General features: G+C 39.2%; 1 protein-coding gene across 2 annotated transcripts; it reads left to right on the forward strand.

Moving 5' to 3' along the window:
- Positions 1 to 1,441: 1,441 nt before the first annotated feature.
- On the forward strand, positions 1,442 to 20,969 carry lpar3 (lysophosphatidic acid receptor 3). Of its 2 annotated transcripts, XM_002931673.5 has the most exons (4): positions 1,444 to 1,698; positions 11,189 to 11,268; positions 12,502 to 13,258; positions 18,856 to 20,969. In XM_002931673.5, exons 3-4 carry the CDS (start codon positions 12,523 to 12,525, stop codon positions 19,179 to 19,181), a joined length of 1,062 nt encoding a protein of 353 aa, XP_002931719.1. In that variant the 5' UTR covers positions 1,444 to 1,698; positions 11,189 to 11,268; positions 12,502 to 12,522; the 3' UTR covers positions 19,182 to 20,969. The 2 variants fall into 2 exon arrangements, with proteins under 2 accessions (XP_031756705.1, XP_002931719.1); XM_031900845.1 differs by lacking the exon at positions 11,189 to 11,268 and having other exon boundaries at positions 1,442 to 1,698.
- The last annotated feature ends 5,020 nt before the right edge of the window (positions 20,970 to 25,989 follow it).

The raw sequence follows: 25,989 nt of genomic DNA on the forward strand, positions 1-25,989 counted from the left end.
TGTTTCTAAAATAGCACCTGCATTCTTTTTCTTGTACACATTGCCAATACCCTTAGCCTTTCTAAATTATCTATTTTTATATTTTTTTCTTTACAATGTGTTCCCTGAACTCAGTCACCGCTTCAGCATAGAGGGAGTTGTTTGTCTCAGCACAGTGGGACTAACTGCAAGCTCAGGCATGCTCAGTGCTTACTCCAAAGGCAGAAAATTGGCCTTTTCAAAACAAAATCCCTTATTTTACAAAACAGACATGTTGTTAAGTGATTTCAAACAGAAGTTTCTTCTTTTTTGTTTATGATGGGTTATGCAGTTATTGCTGACATTCCCATATACTCCTTTAAAGGCAAAGGTTTACATGGTCTGTTTAGTCTCTCATTTAATTAATGTTCAGTTGTGTTCTCTCGAATTCTAGCGTTCTTTTTGCTTTGCCAAAACAACTGCTGCTGTCAATTACTGAGCTTACAGACTGAAACACAATATACTGTATATACAGAATATAAATGTCACAATATAAGGCTGATTAGTAATTAATACAGATATTTAGTAACTGGAAGTCCTGGGTCTATGCTGTTATTGACTTTTTATTCATTCCTAGTGTATTTATCAATGAATGTAAGTTAGCGTTAGTTTTAATTCTGTACATAGGAATCCAATTGCTAAATTTGTAGATCAGATTTTGCCCTTTAACCTTAGCACGTGAATTCCCACAGTTCCCCACTTAAAGGAGAAGGAAAGGCAAAGTCACTTGGGGGTGCCAAAATGTTAGGCACCCCCAAGTGACTTGAATCGCTTACCTTGTACCCCGGGCTGGTGCCCCTGTACAGAGAGAACAGCACCAGCCCGGGGTAGCTGCAGCGCTTCCTCCTTCCTGTATCGCGAGCGCGCGCATGCGCAGTAGAGTGAAAAGCCGAACTTTAACAGAGAAGTCGGCTTTTCACTCTATTGCGCATGCACCTATTGTGTAGTCGCAGCGAAACAAAGCCGGAAGGAGGAAGCGCATCGCCCCAGGTGCCCCGGGCTGGTGCTGTTTTCTCCATACAGGGGCACAAGTTAAGTGATTAAAGTCACTTGGGGGTGCCTAACATTTTAGCACCCCCAAGTGACTTAGCCTTTCCTTCTCCTTTAATATCAAGCTATCACATTTATCACTCCTATAGTTCCCATCTCAGTTATATACAGACAAGTCCAAAGGTACAAACAACATTTTGCAGTAGTTCTGGAAAATCATGTAATACAATAAAGACAAATCACACCATTGTATTTTCTATACTAAATTAAATCTGTTTGACTCTTGATTTTTACTTTCTGTTTGAGACAACCCAGTTTGTCGAGTTACTTGTGTTAAGATACACAAAAGCAGAACACACTTCTGCTACTGAGAAAGCAAGGAGTACCTTAATGTTGCACTTTGAATGAGTTAATCAGGGAGGAGTACGGATTACTCCTTTTTGCGTGGGGTGGGACAAGCAGAAGGCATGCATGCTTCCTACAAGTTCCAGCCAGCACATGCAGCACAGCACAGCAATACAATAAGCAGGGGCCATAGAGTGCATCACTCCCGGTTGGCTCCTGTATACATTATGTTGGTTGGGGGCTGCCATCCTGGGCTGCTGGGGAGTATGTGGTTACCTCCGGCACTCTTCAACACCTGTATGAGACTCCCAGCCACAGGTATCTGACTGCAAGTACAGTCGAATGGTAAGTTGGTGTTTTCTCTATCTTCTGTCTGTGTTTGTTCTCAAACTGCCTGCGCTTATAAACAAGTTTTAAATATATTAGTGTGGAAACCATGGAGTTGCTTTTCATTTTCCAGTTTAGATTCAATGTATATAGTAGAAAATGTTTTTACAACACAGTGAACCACAACTGCAAATTAAATGTAAAATGTTAAGAGCTGTTCTAACTCATTCTTCTGCTGATTGCCATACTAGCCAAAATTAACTACATTACGTGGGATAAAAGAGACTAATAAAAAGGCTGGCAAGTCCTAAAATGTATAATGATATTGCTAGCTAATTACTCAGGGGCCACATTATTTATTTATATATTGAGTTGCGATAGATAGCTGTAGATAGATAGATAGATAGATAGATAGATAGATAGATAGATATAGATGATAGATAGATAGATAGCTGTAGATAGATAGATAGATAGATAGATATAGATGAGAGATAGATAGATAGATAGCTGTAGATAGATAGATAGATATAGATGATAGATAGATAGGCAGACAGAAAGACAGACAGACAGACAGATAGACAGATAGATGAAAGACTCCTGTCTTCTATAAATTCCAGATTCCTTTGTACTGCATTATTTTATGGATTCTACTAAGTTCCCAAGCATCAGGTGACTTTTTTTTCGTATAATTAAATGGTACTGTAGGTTACAATCTAATCTCTTAACATGGGGTACACACATCTGTAATCAAACATATATCAGAGTCAGGAGGGTTCTTTTGCTATAAAATTGTACACACATGCTGGGGGCTGGGACATCCCTAATGTGGAGGTGTTACAGTTGAGACTATGTATTTTATAAGTTTATACCAGAGGGGGTGTATTTGTGCTATGTAAAACACACGCATGCTGGAGGGCTGCAAATTCATTTAAGCTTACAGCTTCAGATTACAGAGATTTTAGATCTGTAGATAAAGACAAGATATGAATAGGAAGTAACAAGGATTTGGGATAGATTTGGTGGGTGGAGCTATCTTAGATTTGTTTGCCTTTTACATAGATGAAGCCTGGGAAAGGTCTTAAAGGTTTAAAAAGATTTTTTTTTTTCAAATGGAACCACAGTAAATCATTGGGGAGCAGTGTAATGGGCAGCAAGTGGAGTATTTGAAGATGAGAATGTAAGTGCAGAGCATTGATTTTTGAGTGGCAGACCTGTGTAAAAAATGTGCTCCTTGCACCATCCATCCTCTAGAGGTTAGTTTGCAACCAGCATCAATGGGCGCAGCACACTTGCTCCTAAAGAAGTGGGAGCAGATGGCACTCACATAGCCAACACCAGACATAACATCAGGTGGCCTTCTGCACATTTGTGTCTGATTTGCGATGAAATGTGAGCACAGTTGCATTCATTTTGTCAAAAACCATTGCGGTAGGTGCAGTGTAATTGTGGAAAACACATTGTCCTATGAAACTGCATTGAATCTGGAATTCTGGAAAAAGATGCTGCATTGTGGGGAAAAAATGGCTATTGTGCATTTTGCTCATTGCAGACATAAAAGAGCCTGAAGGAAACTTTGGCTAAAATGCATAACTTGTAAAAACAAACTAGATTTTTAGGTGAAAAATTTATGTATTAGAATTAGTTTACTGATCTTCATCTGTTAGATAAATTGGCATACAGTATTATAACGAATGGAAATAATCAAACAAAGAGTTGTATTTTACTTGGGGTGTGACAGAGTTGGGGTTTGAAGTAAAGGGGAAGATTTGTGACTGGAGAGGCACTTGCTGACTGTTTATGAAAACATCCACTTGTCTGAGACTTGGGCCAAACATTGGTCTGCAAGTTGGGCCTTTCAGATGTTGCCTACACTGACTGCTGTACTCCCCATCCATCCTGATTTTGTGTATGATTCAGTAGGCTGTTATTCAATGAAAAATGTCGGAATTGCCCAATATTCCCCGGTGAATGGGCACCTTTAGGCTGCTGTGGTCTAATAGAAGGGGTAAGGTAACTGAAGGACTTTTTGGCAATTAAGACAATCTCACTGTCTTCTACCAAGTGATTACTCCAATCAGCACCATTTAAAACAATAATAAAAAGGGTGTGTCATATTGCATTGTGCAAAGCCAAATACACTGTTAAATAATACTTCATCTGTATATCAAAGGCTTAGGTTCATGCCATAAACATTAGTTATACCAATTTAGATTGTAATCTCTACAGGGCAGAGACCTTCTTTATCTTGTCTCTTCAACACTTAGCATTTAATGTAACTGTTCTTTGTATTTATATGGCTCTTTTCCAATACGTGCCTGGGTATGTCTGGCTAGCATGTTTGAGGAAAATGAGGAGGGATAGCTTCAGAGGTGTTTTAGGAGGGAATTAAAAAGTTACAGGCTGGGAGAAGGAATACATTGACAAAGTAGAGTAACAAATGGAACTGGATTACACAAACATTGCCAAATTAATGCCATGTTGGTGTAAAATTAGATGATGCAAAACAATGCCATAAATATCCAATTTACTTTACACAGTTTTACACTTTTTTATTTTAGCACAGGTCTTTACATGCCTTTATAAATATGTCCCAAGGCGTGCTGAGTGTTTGTTTAAATCAATTTACAAAGTGTTCTGTGTGGTACAGGTATCGGACCCCTTATCCGGAAACCCGTTATCCAGAAAGCTCCGAATTACGGAAAGCCCATCTCCCATAGACTCCATTTTAATCAAATAATTCAGAATTTTAAAACTGATTTCCTTTTTCTATGTAGAAATAAAACAGAACCTTTTAATTGATCCCAACTAAGATATAATTAATCCTTATTGGATGCAAAACAATCCTATTGGGTTTAATTAATGTTTTATTGATTTTTTAGTAGACTTAAGGTACTGAGATCCAAATTACGGAAAGACCCCTTATCCGGAATACCCTTGGTCCCGAGCATTCTGGATAATGGGTCCCATACCTGTATTTGTATAATATATTCATGTATTTTTGCTCAAAATTCATCTTTGAATTCTTGTCATTGGACATGCCATCAAAATACATATACCCACAGAAATGGTTATCTAAAGCACAAACAGTACCAAGCAGGGCTAAGTATTTTTGTTATACATTGGGATAAATGTGAGTCTACCACATTGTACTTATTACATAAACAAGGAAGTGATGGTGAGATGAGCAGGAAGATGGATAAGATGGCTCATAGGATGGAACATTAGATCATCAGAGGCAAGTCTGCACCTACTTACCTTGTTCTGACTCATGCTCCCTGCATATATTATATTATGCCCGCAGGAAAGCAAGCAGATATTTCCTGTACTTAATAGGCTGCTTAGCGTGACTGGTGTTAATGACCCAGGTTATCATCTTCTTAGCACATTTTAATGGACTACAGATACAGATTTTAGTTACTGTTTAACACACATATTTTGCCATCTTAGATATAATAAATGAAGAGCAGATATCAGATTGCGACAGCAATTAAAAAAAACTATTGTGTATATATAAGCTTGTGAACAAAAGTATGGAAATTGCACTGGTGCTGGAGTCAGGGACCTTAATTTACACCTGGGTAATCAGGGCCAGAACTAGGGGTCGGCAGAAAAGACACCTGCCTAGGGTGCAACGGTGGGGGGGCACCAGGCAGGCACCTCTTTTTTACCTAACTCTAGTTCCAGGCACTTTCCCCCTCACTGCAGTCCCTCTGCCAGCGGCCCGCAACCCTGTCAACCAGGTTGCCTAGGGCGCCCAGCCGGCTTGGCCCAACACTGGCAGAATGAATACGTAACCAACAGATAGTTTATATTATGTTAAGTGACCTAGTAAAGAATCTCGCCAAACTGGAATATATATATCAGTAAATATTGCCCTTTTACATCTTTTCCCTTGATTAATCATTTAGTAGGAAGAATTTTGAAAGGAAAAGAGAGAATTTTGTCCATTCATTGGCTGATGTGACCAAACGTGTATTTGTGTCTTTGCTTGCTTGTGTGCACTGTGAATCCTATGATCCCTATGAATCCTATGATTCCTATGATCTTAAAATGGCAATTTTCTATTTAGGATTACCCAATAGCTCATACTACTAAAAAAGTATATTTTTATGCAAATAGTTTATTTAGATGAAGCATGAGCTTGTTTATGCAATATATTTTTATAGAGACCTACATTGTTTGGAGGTATAGTTTTCCTTTAAAACCATGTTTAAAATCAGGTTCTCCTGCGTCCATGCCTTTCTGTTTTTGACACCTAGCAATTTACCTATTCTCAGCTTTATTTAATTTCCTTAGCGAAATAGTTACATTAAAGTGCGCTGTAGGTATACAGAAAATGTGTTGTATCATTGAATGAACTTTGAGCAGAGACTTACTGAAGTTATTCCCCCATTCCTACAGCTTGAGTTTTATAGAAAAGCATTGTGGTTTCAGGTTACATTCTGTCTTTATAAACCAAGGGCACTGGTAGCATTCTTACAGGTTTATTAGAAAACAGCTCCTGCTTTACAGGTTTGGATTTTATGTTACTCAGGGCTTTTAGTTTAACTCTTTCTATACCACCTCAGCATCAAAACTTCTGTATACTGTATAATTAAGCAGCAATGAAAGGGATATGTAAGATGACCTGTTTCGCCTTTAGGGATTTGATTCAGCCGCTGGGAACTGGGTCAATGCACGCCCATCAGTGTAAGAGCAATGAATGAAGGATATAATTATTAGGAGTACATATTCACATGAATTTATCTCATAGAACATTAAACTTCTGTCTTCAAAATGAAAGGGTGTGGATTTGAGATGACTGCTCACTAGTACTGAAATGAGATGCTACCTAAAGCAGGCAGTAGTGATGTGTGGGTTGGGCCGCAACCCGTGGGATCCACAGGTTTACCCTTAAATCAGGTGGGTTAGGGTTAAAATTCGGGCGACAGTTGTGGGTTTGGGTTGGGTGTGGATGAGACTAGGGAATACACTCTATCTCTGCTTTCAAAGTTTCAAAGTCTTGGAACCTAAGGTGCACACAGAAGTAGTGTACAGAGTAGAAACACATGTGTATGGGTTGGGGTGCTGGTTCGACAATGGCAACATTTTACAGGTTAGGGTTGGGTGTGGGTTAAGGTTTTGCAGGTTAGGAACAGGTGCAGGTTGCGTTTTTCTTGATCCACACATCACTAGCAGGCAGCTCTCTATCCAAGGGCCAAGCTGCAGATCTCTTTGCTTCGAAATGGATCACTGAGGCGTGCTGCAAAGAAATAACCACGTGCACTCTTCTTGGCACTTTGTACACTGCATTATGCACTGTTAAAGACCCATTTAATAATCTCATTCTTTACAACAGGGGGTACATTATTTTTTCTAATACAAAAGTTTCAAGTGAGTCATGTAATGCAAATTACATCACTGAGCACTGTTTATATAGTAAATAATGTACCTCCCCGTTTTAAAATATAAGGATAGTATAAGTCACCAAGGCATTCCATGAACATACCAACCATAACACTGAGGCATTCCATATGAGGATGAAAGCTTAATGCTTCTATACAGGTCATAGATCTCCAAGGATAATTTACAGGATATCCATGGCTCTTGTGTATTATATATATAATAGAAGCCACCTCGGAGTTCCATGTTCCTCTTGACTTTTAGCCAGTGACTTATAATATCCTCAGTGACTTATAATATCCTTATATTTTACAACAGCTAGTACAGGTATGGGACCTGTTGTCCAGAATGGTTGGGACCTGGGGTTTTCCGGATAAGAGATCCTTCTGTAATTTGGATCTCCATACCTTAAGTCTACAAAAAAAACAATTTAAACCCAATAGGATTGTTTTGTTTCCAATAAGGATTCATTATATCTTAGTTGGGATCAAGTACAAGGTTCTGTTTTATTATTACAGAGAAAAAGGAAATAATTTTGCTCCATAAATTTGCTTATGGAGTCCATGGGAGATGGCCTTTCCGTAATTCGGAACTTTCTGAATAATGGGTTTCCATATAAGGTATCCTATACCTGTACTTAGTCAATACACACACACACATGTGTGTATGTATTTAGTTTTAAAACAAGGTTACTGAGCTGCGCTTAGATTTATTTTGCACATATGCATGCACACAGAATAACACATAAATATACTTAAAATAAAATATGAAGATTTGTTTATATGTATGCATATGCCATTGTGTATAAATATAGGTAAACTCAAGCAATTGCAAACTATTCACAAGCCTTTAATTAGAGATTGCTTTCTCCCTGCGCTAAATCATATAGACAAAGAGAATAGGTATAACATGAGTGGCTTTTTATAGAATACTTACTATAAAATGACTAAATTGAAGCCTTTTTCTTGAAACTCAGACTTTGATCTTCTTTTCAAGGCCACATTTTCAGAGAAAAAATAGAAATTGTGGTAAGCGCTCATCCTGAAGTAACATTTATAGCAAAACATTTTTTTTACATTTCCCTTTAAGCTCAGTGACAAAAGATACATTTTCATTTAGGAAACATTTCAGGACTTCCTCTACTTTGCATTTTAAACACGTTTTGATGGCACATGTGCTTGTTCCCTTGAACCCAATTCACTGTGTTGGCAAATAGGTATAGAACTCACAGAAGCTATGCACTAGAATAATAATATCCCTAATGGCCAAAAACAAGTACACCACTATTTAAGGAGTTAAATCACCTCCTTGACATAATTTCTCCCTACTTCTTAAAGACCCAGTTCCAGGCTGTGTTTTAGGGCCGTGGCATACGGGGAGATTAGTCGCCCGCAACAAATCTCCCTTGTTGCGGGCGACTAATCACCCCGATATTCAATCCCACCGGCTTGAATGTAAATCGCCCGTGGGATAGTATATGCGGCACCGCGATTTCCCGAAATCGCTTATGTTGCCTTGAGAGGAAACTTCGGCGATTTCAGTGCTGCGTACGCCATCCCACTGGCGATTTACATTTAAGCCGGTGGAATGGTATATCGGGGAGATTAGTTGCCCGCGACAAGGGAGATTTGTCGCGGGCGACTAATCTCCCTGTCTGCCACTGCCCTTAGGCTTAAAGGAGAACTAAAGGTATAATCACTGGGGGGAGGGGGGTAGCAAAATGTTAGGCACCCCCAGGACTGATGCTCCTGTTAGCAGAAAACTACAATGGTCCAGGGTTATTTGGAAAAACTAATTTGCCGCAATCTTCTTCTCGTTCTGTTTTTTACTTGGGGCCTAGGCATGTGCATTTGAAGTAGAGTGACAAGGCCAACTTTTTAAATCTATGTTTGGCTTGTTACTGTAATGCACATGCGCCTGCCTGGCCTGGAATGAAAAGAAGGTAAAAGAAGGAGCACAAGCCCAGGGTATAATTTAAGCGATTATAATGACGAAAGGGTGGCTAACATTTTGCCACTCCCCAGTGGTAATATCTTTAGTTCTACTTCAATAAAAAAATATAAATTCTGGGACTCAAAGTCCCTCTGCTTTAGTGGGTGGTACAGAGGTATATGGTTTGATTAACTGCTTCTTCTTCAGTGGTGTTCCTAGAGCACTGGGCCCCCCTGCAAAAAAATCTTTAGAGGGGCCTGATACGCAATGCAATCACTACCCCCCTCTCCTTCCAATCTGCACCCGACTGCCCCTCACATCCCCCCTCCATGACCACTCCTCACATCCCAACTCCCTGCTCAGGTAGGAGAGCTAGTGGGGTTTGTTAAAGCTGTAGAGTAAGCAGAACCAGGGGTCCTGGCCTGGCCTGTGACTGCAGGGTCTGCTTCCTCTATAGTTACACCACTGCTCTTCTTTCTCACACATTCAGATGGCTAAACATAAGTAGGCTTATTTATTAAAACTGGGCAAATTTGCCAGTGGGCAGTAACCCATTGCTACCAATCTAATTGTTGCATTCCTTGTTTTACCTGCAGCTGGCTAGAAGAAATCTAATTATTGATTGGCTGCTCTGGGTTTCTGCATACGGGCAAATTTACATGGTGTTAATAAATATCCCTACCTTGGGTGTTTAGTCACTTGAATGGTCTCAACCTCAGCAGACAAACAACAAAATGTTTAGAATTAATCCTCCCCTGGGTGCATATTCTGGTCTGGCTGCTGTCACATGCATGTACTGTATATTCCTATGTTTAAAGAAATGTCTTATTGAAACTATTTTGGATAAACAGGTTTTGAGCAGTGTTTTCCTGGGCTTTCCTTCTTTCTTTCTCAGTTTCAATTGTTTCAGCATTCCCATCTTCTGCATAAAGCAAGGTTATTCTTACAGTCATAAGGCTGCATTCACTGGTCTGTCCTAGGAAACCCTAACTCCCACTTCTAATAAAGGGCAGATTTGGAACATTCCATCCTAATTCTGTGACAATGCCCCCACATTACAGATATGCATTCAAAGTTATTTTAATGTTAGTTAAAATGATGATAACAAAGTGTAACCATCATTCCAGAAAACCAGCCATAGGGAATCAAACATCCCTCTGATATTGGATAAACTTTCTCTCTTATAATCCTTAGCTAACCAACAACAGCACGCACGTTGATTTTCAAAGCTTTATGTGCAAACATATGATGTTTCTCTGAAAATGAAGCTGGAATAACATATATAAACATTTCTATACATTTCTATATTCTAGATTTTGCATGGTCAGTAGGCACCATAGGGAAACTGTGTAATCCCACATAATGTCAATTGTTAAGCTGAAGCACCTGTTTGTAAACTACAGTTAATATATATATTGTTCCTCACATGACCCACTTGGTTAATTTGTTCAGTTACTCTTCACATGTTACTGATTTGATCAGATTATTAATTGATTGTTTCAAAACCTGGTCAGCTGATGTGTTTGATAAGACTGCTTGGTCCCAAGTGATTTGGTCATTTTAGCTGCCCAATTAATGACTGAATCTAAGCAAAATCCTATTCTGTTGTTTGCTGCCTTATTTGTAGCCAGACCTGGCAACCAGATAAAACCGAGCATAACTGTATGTTCACATACTCATTTATATCTAGGCACATTTTTATCTATCCCCCCCCCCTTCCTTTAGGCTTACTGGCACTCACAGAGTTAAATCAAATGTCAGACTCCTACAGTCATCCTGACTTGGAGAGCTATTCAGATGCCTTCAAGGCACCCATCTGTAATTAACACATGACATGAACATATATTTCATTAGATATAAACACTGATACAGTAAAAATATTTGTCCACCATTATCATCCTTAATAAAATGGTGAAAAAAAAGAAATTAATTTCAATATCTATACATTTTCAGCTTACTTATTTGTTAAAGAACCAAGCTTTCACAAAGATGGCTTTACATTTATTCCCAATAAAGGGAACCAAATAAGTTTGTTTGCCTTTAGGAGTACGTTTCTTTTTTATTACCTGGCTATGTGTGTTTTTTCTTGCAAGAGAGCCTAGTAAAGCACAGTCCAGCTGTGTGTGCCCTATAACTAAAGATAAATTACAGTACTCTACTTGTCTGTGGTTTAAAGTCCTCATTTCTTTGTAAGGTCTCTGGCATGAAATAAAATGGGAACCAGCCTTCTTTCATGGAGCTCTCGGATTCACTAGGATTATAGGACTTACATAGGTAAGCAGATACAGTTCATCTCTTCTCATTTACATTTTTTAAAATAGCCTGTATAGTATTGTTTATGTTATGTGCATGCTACATGTGCCTGTGTTGTAATGTATTCTATAAAATTACGATATATTATAACATTAAAGAAAAACTGTTGCTTAATGCAGGGCTGAGCTTGTCAAGGCACCTGGGGCAAAAAAGATATTGTGGCTCCCATTATATATATATATATACTATAAAATCTATAACCTTTAAGCTATTGTTAAACTCTACCAACACCCACTTACAGGCTTTAACTTTTGGTGGGTTCTGTGAGATGCACTTCAGTGACAACTAAACTATATAGACAACCATATTTGTTTTCCATGCACACCACATTTCATATACACCCTAATTCATTTCATGGACATTTAGCGGAGGATTACATGGACTGTGCAAAGTACTAAAAGAAAAAGCACTGGGGCAAATGTATTTTAGCTGTTTTTGTATAGGAGCTGCCACTATTTTAGACAAGGGCTGTCCAAATGGATGGCAAATGTGCTCAAAAGCTGAACAGACTTCTTTGTATTACCTCATAATTGTAATATAATCAAACCCCAAGATTCATTTTATCTGTGAATTGTCCCACAACCCCGAAAAAGTTGGACAGCTCTGTATTTGGCAGCAATCTGGCGTAATCATTTGAGGTATAATTCCTCTAGCTGATGTATACAAAACACTTTATATTAAATTTAGGACTGTACTAGATCAGGAAAGTATTGGCAGGGGAATGGGTCAAGTTTCTAAACCTAACTACACAGATAAATGATAAAGGCTGTAGCAAACAAAACTAGTCCCAATACAGAAACAGTGCAGGGCGGTGTCCTTTACTATACAATTCTAGACATCACACAATAAAAAAAAAGAAAAGAAAAGAAAATGGTTGAATATTCCAAAACATTCCCCATCTCCCCACCCAAAAATGAACGTTATGCATATAATGGTATAATTATGATTTTAAATAAGTACTTAAAGTGCTGCTGTGAAACCACACTAATGAGGAAATGTAATAAAATATTATTCTGTTCATATTCTTCATTAGACTGTTATTGTACTGCAGATATTAATTACACATAGCCCACTTAAAGGTGGTGTAATCTGTTGGCTGTTGGAGCAAACACTTTTAGTGAATTTTAACTTTGAAATGCTAATGGATTGCAAGCAGACACCCCAAAGTGATAAAGTGTATTTTTGTCCCTACAGAATGCTAGGTTCAACTTCAGGATGAATGTCTGTCACTATGATAAGCGCATGGACTTTTTCTACAATCGCAGCAATTCTCAGACAGAGGATGACTGGTCAGGAACAAAACTGATCATCGTATTGTGCTTTGGAGCATGCTGTTGTTTCTTTATTTTCGTTTCCAACTTACTGGTTATAGCAGCAGTGGTAATAAACAAGAGATTCCACTACCCCTTTTATTACCTGCTTGCTAACCTGGCAGCAGCAGACTTTTTTGCTGGGATTGCTTATGTGTTTCTAATGTTCCACACTGGACCAGTGTCCAAGACATTAACTGTCAATAGGTGGTTCCTGCGTCAGGGTCTTCTGGATACAAGCATGTCAGCGTCATTGGCTAACTTGTTGGTAATTGCGGTTGAGAGACACATATCCATTGTCCGAATGAGAATTCACAGCAATCTGACAAAAAGAAGAGTGACGTTTCTTATTTTTTTAATTTGGGCCATTGCCATATTTATGGGTGCTGTCCCCACATTAGGATGGAACTGTATCTGCAATATCACAACTTGCTCCTCGCTAGCTCCAATTTATAGCAGGAGTTATTTGACTTTCTGGACAGTCTCAAACCTGGCTGTCTTTGTAATCATGTTGGTGGTCTACTTGAGAATATATATGTACGTGCAGAGAAAAACCAATGTCTTGTCTCCACATACCACTGGGTCGATCAACCGAAGGAGGACTCCAATAAAGTTAATGAAGACTGTTATGGCTGTTCTAGGTAAGAAAATCTAACGTGAAAATAAGTAAGCATTTAGATATTCTTGGTCCTGTGCCTAAATTGGTAAACCTGATATCTGGTACCTTTATCATGCTGAAAGCTTACAGTCTAAGGCCTGTACCACACACATAGGGCCAGATTTATTATGCTGTGTTAAAGATGGGGGCTAAATTCGCCACACACCAGGCTTCGACATCTTACTTAAGAGTAAGAACCAATAGTGCTGAGAAAATGAACAGCCAGAGAAACACTTCTCTCTAAGGCAATCTATCCCTGACTTTAAATGTGCATTATGACATTATCCTTTAATATAAACTGGAAAGTTACGTGAAATCATTTTCATCACATCATTTATGAACACTGGGCACATTTGCAACTGGCTAGTAACCCATGGCAACCAATCAGAAGTTTGCTTCTATTGTGTGTGTGTGTCAGCTGCTGCTGCCTCTTGTAAAGCTAAAAGTGCCAGATTACTTTTCCTTTGCACAGAAAAGGGAGAATTCTTATTATACCGTAATTCTCCTGTCCTGGTCACTCTGCATATCAGCATTACAACCAGGACCCCCCCAACCCCGCCTACAGAGCAGACTGTCCCTCCCTCTCAAAACTATAAGTACACCCATAGGAACCCACCTATCTCGTCTAATACCAAGTACCAGACTACAGAAGGGTGGGTAATGCTGATATGGAGAGTGACCAGGAAAGGAGAATTACGGTAAGTATTATAAGAATTCTCCCTTTTCCTGGTCACTCCATATCAGCATTACAACTGGATCTACCAAGCCATGCTGAACCCAAACGAGTGGGAAAAATAACAAAGACAAAATGACTGCAAAATAATTATTTTAATTATTTTAATGAGTCAAAAGCAAGATGAGATCCTGAAGCAAAAATATGGCTACTGGATTCAGACAAGTCTATCTGGTAATGCCTGACGAAGGTCCTGGCTGAAGACCACAAAGCAACCTCACAAATCTGCGCAGGAGGAACTTCTGCCCATGCTGCCCAAGAAGTCGACATAGCCTTGGTTGAGTATGCCTTCAAACACTCCGGAGCTAGCTTGCCTTGGTCTTGGTAAGCCTTCTATATGCAGATCAAAATCCATGTACTGATGGTGGAAGTAGCAGCCACCATAACCTTGCGGACATCCTGCCGGGATGACAAACAACCTTAGCCTTAGAGAACGAACTGGATCAGTCATCTGTAATTCTTCCTGATTCTGCACATCCGAGGAAAAAATAGGCAGAGATATCTCCCTTTTTAGGTGGAAGGTGGAGATTACCTTAGGCAGAAATGATTTGACTGGAAAAAAGTCTTTAGAGTGAGGAGCCAACAGGAAATGGATTCCAGGGGCTCAAAGGGCGGTCTGGACAGAGCCCTTAAAACCAGTGGGAGACTCCAAAGAGGAGGAGACTTGACCTCTGGAGGACAAACCTTGAGAGCTGACCAAAGGATCTTCGGCCCAGGATTTTCCAGACAAGGCTGAAAGCACGTGAGCTTTGAGGGTTCTGTACTGCAATCCTTTGTCCAGACCTTCCACTAAAAAACCCAAAATTTGGGAAAGGGATACTTCCTCCATTGGCAATTCATTCTGAAATTTCCATGCCAGAAATCTCTCCCAAATTCTGTAATAAGCCGCAGAGATGGTAGGCTTCCTAGCTTTCAACAAGGTGTCAACCACAGACTGAGAAAAACCTAGCCCCAAAAGTCTTTTGCGCTCAACCTCTATGCCTGAAGGGAAAGAGCAGACGGGTTTGGATGCAACAAGGGGCCTTGATTCAGCAGATCTCTTCTCACGGGAAGAGGCCACGGAGGAGCTATCACAAGCTTTAGAAGCAGTGGATACGAGGCCAATTTGGAGCCACCAGGACCAGTTCTGCTCTATCTTGAATAACCTTTAAAAGGATTCTGGAGATCAGGGGAAAGGAGGAAAAGCATAAGCCAGACTGAACGACCAATCTTGGAGAAGGGCATCTGTACCCAACGTTCCCGGGCAAAAGTTCCTGGAGAAAAACTTGGAAGCTGAGTGTTGAGATGAGTCGCCATAAGGTCGACTTCCAGAGGACCCCACCTCATGACCAGCTCCTGAAAGACCTGCCGATTCAGACTCCATTCGTGATTCGATACCGAATTTTGACTCAGAAAGTCTGCTTCACTCTATTCACTCCAGGCAAGTATTCTGCTGTCAGAAGGAAGAGATTCTTTTCTGCCCAGGACAACATAGGATGGAATTCCTGAAGCAGTGAACTGCTCCTTGTCCCCCCGTCTCCTGATATATGAGACTGCAGAAGTGTTGTCTATCAGAATTCCAGGTAAGCTCCTGAGAACGACTGCCAGCATCCAAGGATGACTCAGACTCCACAGGAGGACAAGTAGAAGTTTTGCAAGTCCAACAAGAACTAAAAAATTTCTTTCCCAGAAGCGGAGTGTTATAACAACCCACACATTTGGGTAAAAAAGGAGTCTTGGCTTTGACCTTGTGTTTTTTGGAGAGACCCTCTTTTGGCAAGCTAAAGAGAGAGAGAGAGACAGCAAATAAGACATAAAAAAGATAAGAAGAAACTGAAAACAGAAATGAAAGGAAAAGGAAGGAGGGACCTACCTAGCTTGAGGCCGAGGAATCCATAATGAAGGACAGAAGAACCTCTCTGAGCAACAAAACAAAAGCGATATAAGCGCCTGAAGAACAGAATAAAAAACCTGGTGCAGTCAAATGACCTACTGAGAGAAGAATAAGGGACCTCTTGAAGGGAAAAAGAAGTTCTCCCCATCAGGAAGACTGATGCAATATCCTCAGGAGCAGCACGAACGCTGAACGCGCCAAGGATTTAAAGCCTGCATGCCGGAAGGAGGCATCGCAACCTCACTTCCGCCCTTTGGAACACAAGAGCGCAAACCGGAAGTAGACATCGCTAAACTCACTTCCGCCCAATGGAACACAAACCGCACTGCTGAACCGATGTGTGTCAGCCTGAGAAGACCAACACAAAGAAGAATTCCCCGGCAACACATGCGACCTCTGAAATCACCCACATGTCACCACCTCTGTCTCCTGCCGAACCCTGTCGCCACAGAGTCTTACTAAGGGCTAGCACAGCAACGGACCCAGCTGCCTCCCAGACTTCACAAGAATGGGGGGAAAAACGGAAGCTCTCTGCCTCTGAGGGAGGGACAGTCTGGTCTGTAGGCGGGGGGTGGGAGGGGCTCCCGGTTGTAATGCTGATATGGAGTGACCAGGAAATTAGAATGTAAAATGTTTTCTTTTGTTTAAACAAGACAGAGCACTAAAGCCCAGTTACATTTCTTTTCTGCCGGGAAATGTAAAAAATATTTGCACACATAATTTCTATATTGATACTTAAATTGGAAGCTGCCCAAGGTGTTGACTATGATAAACATTCAAGGCCTTTGTGAGAAAAACACAAATGCAGAGAACTAATGATTGGAGCACTCCATGTGGGGGTTGAGAGGAGCTGGGTTTAAGGATAAGAGGATGGTATTCCTGACAGAGCTACTTGGTTAGTAAGAGTATATGCCTGCTAGCCTTCTTAAAAGATAGCTTTGCTTTATGATCTGGGTGTTTACTTTTCACCATTTCCTGCTCTTTTATTTTTACTCATGTTGGGACCTGCATATATTTCAGTTACAAGTCTTTGTGCACCTTCATTCATCACAGACTTAATTCAAAAAGGCTTGAACTGGAAAAACCTCCCAGTCAATAGATCTTGTCTTAAATAAAAGATTAAAGGAGGAATAGGTTTGGATGACTCTCTAATTAATATATATTCGAATGAGGAACAGTAATGCTAGCCACACTGATTAGCTTCCCTTAGCTATAGCTCATCCACCAAGGAAAGTATTAATGGAAGTTGTTGCACAAAATCAGCTGACATACCAGCCACCTATGTCACGCCGTACAACACAGGGCATTCGTCTTCTGCAGATTTGCATGTAAAACTGTTAGTGATGTTACTGGTGTCTAGCATAGGCTGTGATCTAAATAAACAGATGAATGCACAAAAAATCAATTTTCTCTTTGTCTAGAAACTCAAAACAGCCAATCAGCCTCTGTTTAGCAAATTGGTTGCAATGGGTTATCAGATGTGGGCTAACTTAAAAGGGTGGTTCACCTTTAAATCAACTTTTAGAATGGCCAATTCTAAGCAGCTTTTCTATTGATCATCTTTATTTATTTTTTGCTTTTTTCTTCTGACTCTTTCCAACTTTCAAAAAACCCCAGCAGCCAAATAACTATTGCTCTGTGAGGCTACAATTTTAATGGTCAGACTATGTGGGCCTTATCAAACACCAGACCTTGTTGGGCAACACAGAAATATAAGAAAACAAAAGACCCATATTCCCAGTTACGTACTTGTGTGGGTAAACGAGTAACCAGATATTTGGGCACTGGACCTTTAGTTTCACTACCTTGTCATACAATATAACCACAGTATATACTTAGCCCCCTTACGGCTTCACAGCTAAGGTAGCCTCTTGTCTAAGATACTTATCAACTGTCCCAGAATTGGGATGTGCTGTGTATGCATGTTCCACATTTTGTCCATCCTCTTTATATATTTTATTAGGTGCATACAGAAGAAAATGGTGGCAGATATAATGTACTACCTGCAGTTGAGCAGGGTTATATTTATATTCTGTCATATTAATGCTATTGAAGCCTAGAGATGAACAGCCCTGATATTTGTAAAATAAATGTTAAAAACCCTTTCAGCAGTTTCATGTAGTCCCAGACTTTAGGCTAATGCCACAAGTAGCATATTATCGGCTTTTTTCAGCTTGCCGAGTATATGCTACGTGTGGCATTAGCCTTAGTGCTTTAGCAGTTCCTAAACCACTCTGATTATGTTTGGGCATTTGCTAGCAGTCAGCTTAATCTCTTAGCAAAGTGCCAGAGCCTAGGCCTTAGGGCAAAAGGTGATGAACTGTAGTAGAACACAGTTATGGTTACAATAACCTTTGTTATGATCTTTGGGAACCTATGCCTATATATATCTATACATACATAATTGTTATGCATTTTTCTGTTTTTCAGATGCTTAATCTTACATTTAGCATTACTGAATATCATGTTTCATTCAGGTTGGCATTCACCAATTAATCTATACCAGTCTTTAGAGTGCAGAATTCATAATTACAAGCCAACATAGACACATTTTTCAGTTTCAAATGCAATGTCATTAATTACAAAATTAAAGGCAATGGCCAAAGAACAGATCCCTACTTCACATTTTTACTATGTGTTTTTCCCCTACCTGTTCCCTATATCTAAAGTATTTACTTAAAAGGGCTCATTTACCATTGTAGCCAATTGCTAGAGCAGTAAGTGGCTCAGTATTGTGCCGCAGGATTCATGTATATATATATTACACCTAGGGCAATGATCTGTGCAGAGTGTGCTCTATACCTTATTATCATTATATTAAAGGAGAAATAACTGCTGTACAGTGCTGCAGGGCAGGCAATATATGAGAACCTTTATAACAGATATAGGAAAACTATAAGCCAATAGTGCAAGTTTTATTGTTGTCTCTGCATTACTTTATGGATGCTAAGATACTTTTAATTTCTTTTACTAGGTGCATTTGTTATATGCTGGACGCCAGGAATGGTGGTTTTGCTTCTTGATGGCCTTAACTGCACTAAATGTGGGGTGCAGCATGTAAAACGTTGGTTTCTCCTGCTTGCCTTGATGAATTCTATCATGAACCCTATCATATACTCTTATAAAGATGAAGAGATGTGGAGGACTTTCAAGAAGATGATTTGTTGTCTGCTTTACAAAAGAAGAGGGCATCGCCCATCAAGAATGTCTTCGACAGTACATAGTACCAGAAGCAACGATACCACCAGTCATTATTTAGAGGAGGCTAATAACCACTCCCCTACTCTGAAGAATATATGACCTAAAATTTGTGGTGTTATCTAAAAGCAGCAGTGGTGGAGTAAAATGAATTTCACCTAGATAATGTTTCTTGAAAATCTAAATGATACTCACAAATGAAAGTGAGATTTACAGCATGTGACAGGGACTGTTGCATTTCTCCAAAAACATTCAAGTATCATACTATGTTTGCTGTAGTGCAATGAAATGGCTGGCACTAATAAAACTGGAAAGATTCTTAAGACTAATATTCTTAGGAATATAACAATGAAATCCATTTAGTAAACGGCTGAACTCCTAACCTTGATAACACAGGAAAAGTAACAAGTGTATAAAATGCATGCTTTATTCTAAAGGAAATAACAAACGGAAAAAAGATAAATAAGTGCATACTCAATACATCCACCATTTTCAAAAATGTGGCATACACAAGGTGTATAATAATACAAATACAAAATCTCCAAAAAGAATGTTTAGTGTTTACGCCATAAAATATAACCTTTAATAATTACTAGTTAAAAACCAATTTGTTAAGATAATTAATTAATGACTCAATTATAACTATAATTAAAACAATATAATTTACTATGTACCCTGTAAATCAATTCATGTACCTTCTAATCACAGGAAATCAACCTCATACATGATTATATCAGAAGGAGTTCATAGGCCAAATAGAACACCTGATTTAGTAATATCCTGATTTCCTTAAAGCATGATAAGTGGAAAGGGAAAGGGGGGAGAAATTAAGGAGAAAGAATCCTACTCCAATAATATCTGGTGAGGTAATAACAATGAGGGTGGGAACCAATTCATAATCATAAACATAAATGCGGGCACTATATACACCATTTACAAAGTCCATTGCAGCATCTGACAGGAAAGGTGCGATAGCCAACTACCTTATCTTTAATTCAGAGCGTAGGAATATTTACTGTGCCTACCCACTCTCTGCTTCCGCAACCATACTGTATTATCAGGGGCGTGCTCACATTTATAAGTGCCCCCGCCGCTTAGGTAGATTGTTTACAGTGGTAATTATTTCTTACTTATTTCAGAATCACTGCTACGACTTACTCCCGTACCCACACTAATAATTTCTCTCCGGGGCACCTTCGGCTTCAGAGGGATACACACTCCTCAAGGACTAGTACTCCCCCCTCATACGACGCCGTACATGAATTGATTTACAGGGTACATAGTAAATTATATTGTTTTAATTATAGTTATAATTGAGTCATTAATTAATTATCTTAACAAATTGGTTTTTAACTAGTAATTATTAAAGGTTATATTTTATGGTGTAAACACTAAACATTCTTTTTGGAGATTTTCTAAAGGAAAACCTGTCTTTTGTGTTTACCTGTCTTTTGTGTTTTTGTCATTTACTGCCTTAAAAAGTGAACTGCAACTCCTAGAACCGTCAGCTGGCTGAGGATACTGGGAAATGGTGTTAGGAATAGCTAAGACATCCCTGCCCAAGCATGTCTCAATATGTGTGTATGTCCAACAAAAAGATGTTCATATTATTATGAAGAAATAGCTGCATAATATTCAAAGAAACCACAGTGGCACTATTGATTACTGAGCTCAATTTCATGTGAGCATAGTGTTAAGTGAGAACTGCTGGAAAAGGGTTTCAGGTTCTTTTCATGTTTATTGTACAGTCTTGTTCTGCTAAATAAATCTGTTAACATTGTGTTATTAATGTTAATGTATTAAAAGAATTTCAAATCTCACACTGGGTACCTTAAAATGGTGACCTCTAAGTAAATATGAGGTAAATAAAGTAAATAAAATTAAATAAAATAAGGAGCAAAGGAAAAAGTGTTGTGTGGTCTGGTACGCCAGCTTCAATGCTAGCACAATGTTTAAGTGCTATTAATTATTCATTATCATTTTTTGGACCCTTAAGGCATACTGCAGCCTGCTATAGAAACCTACAGAAATCCCCTAGGCCTGTATCAATCCCATGTCCAAAGCATTCTGAATACTCAATACCATACTTGTGCTTTCTAATTGTCATGTATGTGTGCAAGAAGATAGCATATGTTTGCTTAGCTAGATCCGCTGTTTAAGGTAAGGTATTGCTGTGAGACATGCAAACAAGATGCAAAAAAAGGTTTTTTAAAAATATGAAGACAAACTTCTGCATGTCTATACATGACTCTGCATGTACAATGCAAATTAGGAAAAATAAACATATTGATTAAATATATATTAAAGCAAGATAGGGTGGCTGGAACCAATGCAGAGAGATAGTAATGGTACCAAGTAGAGCACCCATGTCCTAGGAAGCATTGATGTTTGTAGTGAGTAAATTCATTATTAAGTTGAAAGATAGGGCAGTGTGTTACCCTAGTTATAAGTATTGAGCAGTGCATTAAGTCATGAGCAGGTCACAGGGTGAGAAAGTGAATAAGATATTGGGACAGCTTGGGACGAAGTTGGGTGGCCATAGAGGATATTACAAAACAATTTTAAAGCAGAAGGAAAGGTAAAATCGTTGTTAGGCACCCCATGATTCACTTGAATCATGATTTACTTGCAAGCCCATTGTCAGTTCACGAGACACAGAATAAATGCAGGATAAGTAGGAGACAAGTTCTTAAAATGACTTGGGGGTGCCAACAGCTTGGTATCCAAGTGATTTTATCTATCCTTCACTTTTAAGGTGAAGACACACTGGGCTACTAGTAGCAGCTACTTTTTCAAGGCTACTAAGGGCCGTGGCACATGGGGAGATTAGTCACCTAAGGATGATGACACACGGAACTACCAGTAGCAGCTACTTGTCACAGCTACTAAAACTGACAATGCTGATCATTTACTGATAACTGTATCTACGTGGGTTTTAGCAAAGGCAATTCTCAGTATTGTCTATGGCAGGGTATTTTCTGGAATTTAGTAGCCATGAAAAAGTCGCTACTACTAGTAGTTCAGTATGTCTTCACCTTTAGGGCTGTGGCACACGGGGAGATTAGTCGTCCGCGACAAATCTCCCTTGTCATGGGCGACTAATCTCCCTGATATGCCATCCCACTGGCGAGAATCGCCAGTGGGATGGTATACGTGGCACCACGATCGCCGAAGTTACCTTGAGAGCAAAAGATTAGTCGCCCGCGACAAAGGAGATTTGTCTCAGGCGACTAATCTCCCCGTGTGCCACAGCCCTAAAGGTGAAGACATACTGAGCTACTAGTTGTAGCGACTTTTTCATGGCTACTAAACTCCAGAAAATACCCTGCCTAACCAGCTAAAAGAAGTAACTGCCATGCAATGTGCTAGGGGCAAGGTGCATATGAGAGAGATAAAGACAATGCTAAGAATAATTTGTAAGGATGTGGGTTTTGAAGTACAAAGAATGGGCCACACTTTACAAGATCCATTTTATGCCCATTGGGATGCAGAAATATGCATTACTGGACTGGTTGTTGTGAGAACTGATATCAAACACTCAGATAAATGTCTATTTAGATAAAGAAACAAGTGGAAAGAAATGAGAATACTGAAGCTGCATAACTTGATGTAAAACTTATTTTTAATAATAACAAATTATTGATAGGATTATTCAATAGGTAGATGGACTGCAAGTAATTCTTCATATCTGTTTGTGAATGTAGCAAGTCAAGATGTGCAATTTTTTTTGTTAAATTGCAAGCCAAAGAGAAGTGTTATGGTTAAGCAGAAGAAAGCAGCTCAAAGCTAGAAAACATACTGTACAATGTATCAGCAGAGCAGAGGTTTTTCACTAGATGTAAATATGAGCTGCAGCAGGGAGGAACATAGTGTGGAGGTCAGCCAAAATCCTCCTATATCACTCCCAGCGCTACCATTTGTTTTCCTTACTCTGCCACAGTATGGTTGTGATAGGGGCTTCCTCTTATTGTGCTACTTTATACAATGATGATACAAGACTATTGTAGATAGCTGTGCAAAGCAAATGTCAGGATTTAGCTTTTAAAATTACCCACAGCTTCATCTTCCAAAACCTGAAAGTACCAAATGAATCAACATATAAAATTACAAACACTCAAACTGTAGTGAGCACCAGATGTTGTGGAACTGATTTAGTAACATAGTTTCTAAACAGTTGTACCCTAAGCAACCAATCAGTATTGAGTAGTCTACTTTTAATTAAAAAGAAGGCAAAGATCTCAATGTTATCGCTAACTTCTCATGGGAAAAACTTTAATGTTAGTAAATAAATCTATTTATGTTTTATTAAGAAAATTAAACATATAGCATATATAACAAAATTCAAGATAGAAAGTTCCTGTGACAACTCCGAAGGCCTGGATTATTACTGTTATAGAGATGCAGAACTACTATGTTGGTACTATAAACTCATTATATAAAATACAGCATTTGTAACCATATTAAACTTTAGTTTTCTTTTAGTCCTTTTTATTTGGGTCTATGTAGAAAAGGTGCATAAATACTATCTGAAGGAATCAAGGTAATTCATTGTGTACCACTAGAAGGAGCTGCATACCTAATTGTTGTTTCTCCAGATATGTATTCTCTCTGTTATTGGATGTATTTTTCTAGCCTGACTTCTGCTTGCTCTCTGTGGTTAGTTGCACTTCCTGCTTGCACAAGTATTTACATAATTAGCTATGTTTGAGCTAATAAATAAGTTGTTAAGCATTACCACTGAGTCCTGCACAACTTCCAATGTCAACCCAACACTTATTATAGTCTAGCTCTGACTCATAGGATCCATTTCCCAACCATCCTTAGGCTCATACTGTCATGTAACCCCTCTCTCACCTTGTGACACTGTGATGGATTCAGGGTCTTGAAGTACCACTGCCTTCTATAGTGGGTGGTACACAGGTTCTCTGGAAAGCAGATGAATACTGTATGAAGTAATACATGTATATTTATTTTTGGCAGGTCAGATAGTGTTTATGCACCTTTTCTACATAAGCCCAACTTAATGAGCTCATGTCAAAAGGGGGAGGGATATTTTCCTTTTAAATAAAGCTATAGTTTCCATTTTGTTTTCCTCTGGGATCACATTAGATGCTCTTACACTGAGCTCACTTAAACTAGCCACCTCTTTCAGCTTTTATATCTCTAAATGATAACTAATTAGAGAAAGTACATATATATACAGACATGTCCAGCAGAGCTTAATTTGATTTATAACTTCTAAAAAATCCCATAAGAATAATTTGCTGGTTATTAGAAGAAACCAGCTGCGGGGATTAGGACTGTTTTTCCCAAAAGTATACAGATATATTCTCTCTGAAGTGCCAGTGGGACTGTGCACTTCTTGTAAACAATGACCTTTTCCACAGGATTCTCTTATAGTTCTTGTCACAGAACTCCTCATTTAACAGTCACCTAGAACCTTTCACTGCATAAAAGTTTTAAGTTTAAGAGTGCTTAAATATGATTCAACTTAGGCTGATGTCAGACGAGGCATAAGGCGGATATTTTCAGCAAGCGGAAAAGCACTTGCTGAAAATACCACCCTACGCCTTCCCCATGTGCCTTTCAAACTCTCGCGTTTTTATACGTATTTTCGCTACATGTGCCTGCACCCGAGCATATTCTATTTGTTCGGGTGCGGACACAAGTAGGACGTGTAGGGTGGAATTTTCGGCAAGCGTTTATCCGCTTGCCGAAAATATCCGCCCTACGCCTCTTCTGACATTAGCCTTAGTCCTGATAATTATCTTGAACAGCTCAAACACAAAGTAATCTTGATGGGCTATATGAACTACTCTTATCCAAATTGCCAAACCATTGCTCTGTGTGTATGTTCCAGCTGGGTAAGCATTCTGACCCACTCAGGGTTCCCATCAAATTCAGCCTGTTTACCCTATATGTAATAAAAGCCACTATGTTTGCCCAGGTGCAGTAACCCATAGTAACAAAAAAGATGTTTCCTTTCAAACAGGTGCTGATTGGTTGCTTTGGGTTTCTGCTCCTAGGCAAATGTAGTGCCTTTTACTACATAACCCCCTTTGTCATGTTGGAAAATCTGCCTGTCCCACTCATCAACACATGTGGGAGGTATTTAGCAGCAGAAAGTGACTGGGGCTGCACCTCCCTACTGTGTTTAGTGGCATGGTTGCCTTGTGGGTCAACTGATCAGACCACTGCTGTTGTGCCCCCCTCAGTGTGACCCTATCAGCCTACTAAACTATGCTGTCCATCCTTATTTCTTTGTTAAGAATCTTTTTATACATTTTTCCTATTATTCCTTAATTAGCAACCAGAAAATGATTTTTGAACATTGCCCTCTGTGTAGACAGGCAGAGCAGATTTCAGAGAAAAAATGCAATGCATTTTCTCACTGAGATCCACTCAATGTGTTTGCACACAGGCCCACACAGTGCTTGTTACTGACACAGCAACATGCTGAAGTGAGCTTGTGGCCATAGCTTAAAGATAGAGTGGGAATGTACTAAATAATATAAACAATTTAAACATTTTTGCCCTTATTTTGTGAGTAACTCTTGTCTCTTGTGTCATTAATGCCATATTGCTACCTATAACATTGGTTCCCATGCTGTGGGACTGGCCTACCCTGGGAACCTAAGGTAGCTTACAGGGGAGACCAATTATGATAAGATAAACGAGACAATGGGTCAATGCTATATTTTTCAAGCCTTCTGAGGCAAAACATGGGGTTAATGTTTATTCCCTGTGTTTGAAATTTGCATTATGTAACATGATGACCAATATGACAGTGTATATATACATCTGTAATGTTGGCCTTAGGTTATTGGGGCCCTGCCAAAAACAATAAGCATATTCTACTATACATATATTAGACAATTAATTGTAATGGTAAGAAGTGGTATTTATCAAT

This window comes from Xenopus tropicalis, chromosome 4 (assembly GCF_000004195.4).
Source record: "Xenopus tropicalis strain Nigerian chromosome 4, UCB_Xtro_10.0, whole genome shotgun sequence".
NCBI classification, from domain to species: Eukaryota; Metazoa; Chordata; class Amphibia; order Anura; family Pipidae; genus Xenopus; species Xenopus tropicalis.

Excerpts from the sequence above, each read along its gene's own strand:
- lpar3 (XM_031900845.1), top strand. Across the intron at positions 13,259-18,855 it reads GACTGTTATGGCTGTTCTAG|GTGCATTTGTTATATGCTGG; the intron begins GTAAGAAAATCT and ends TTCTTTTACTAG.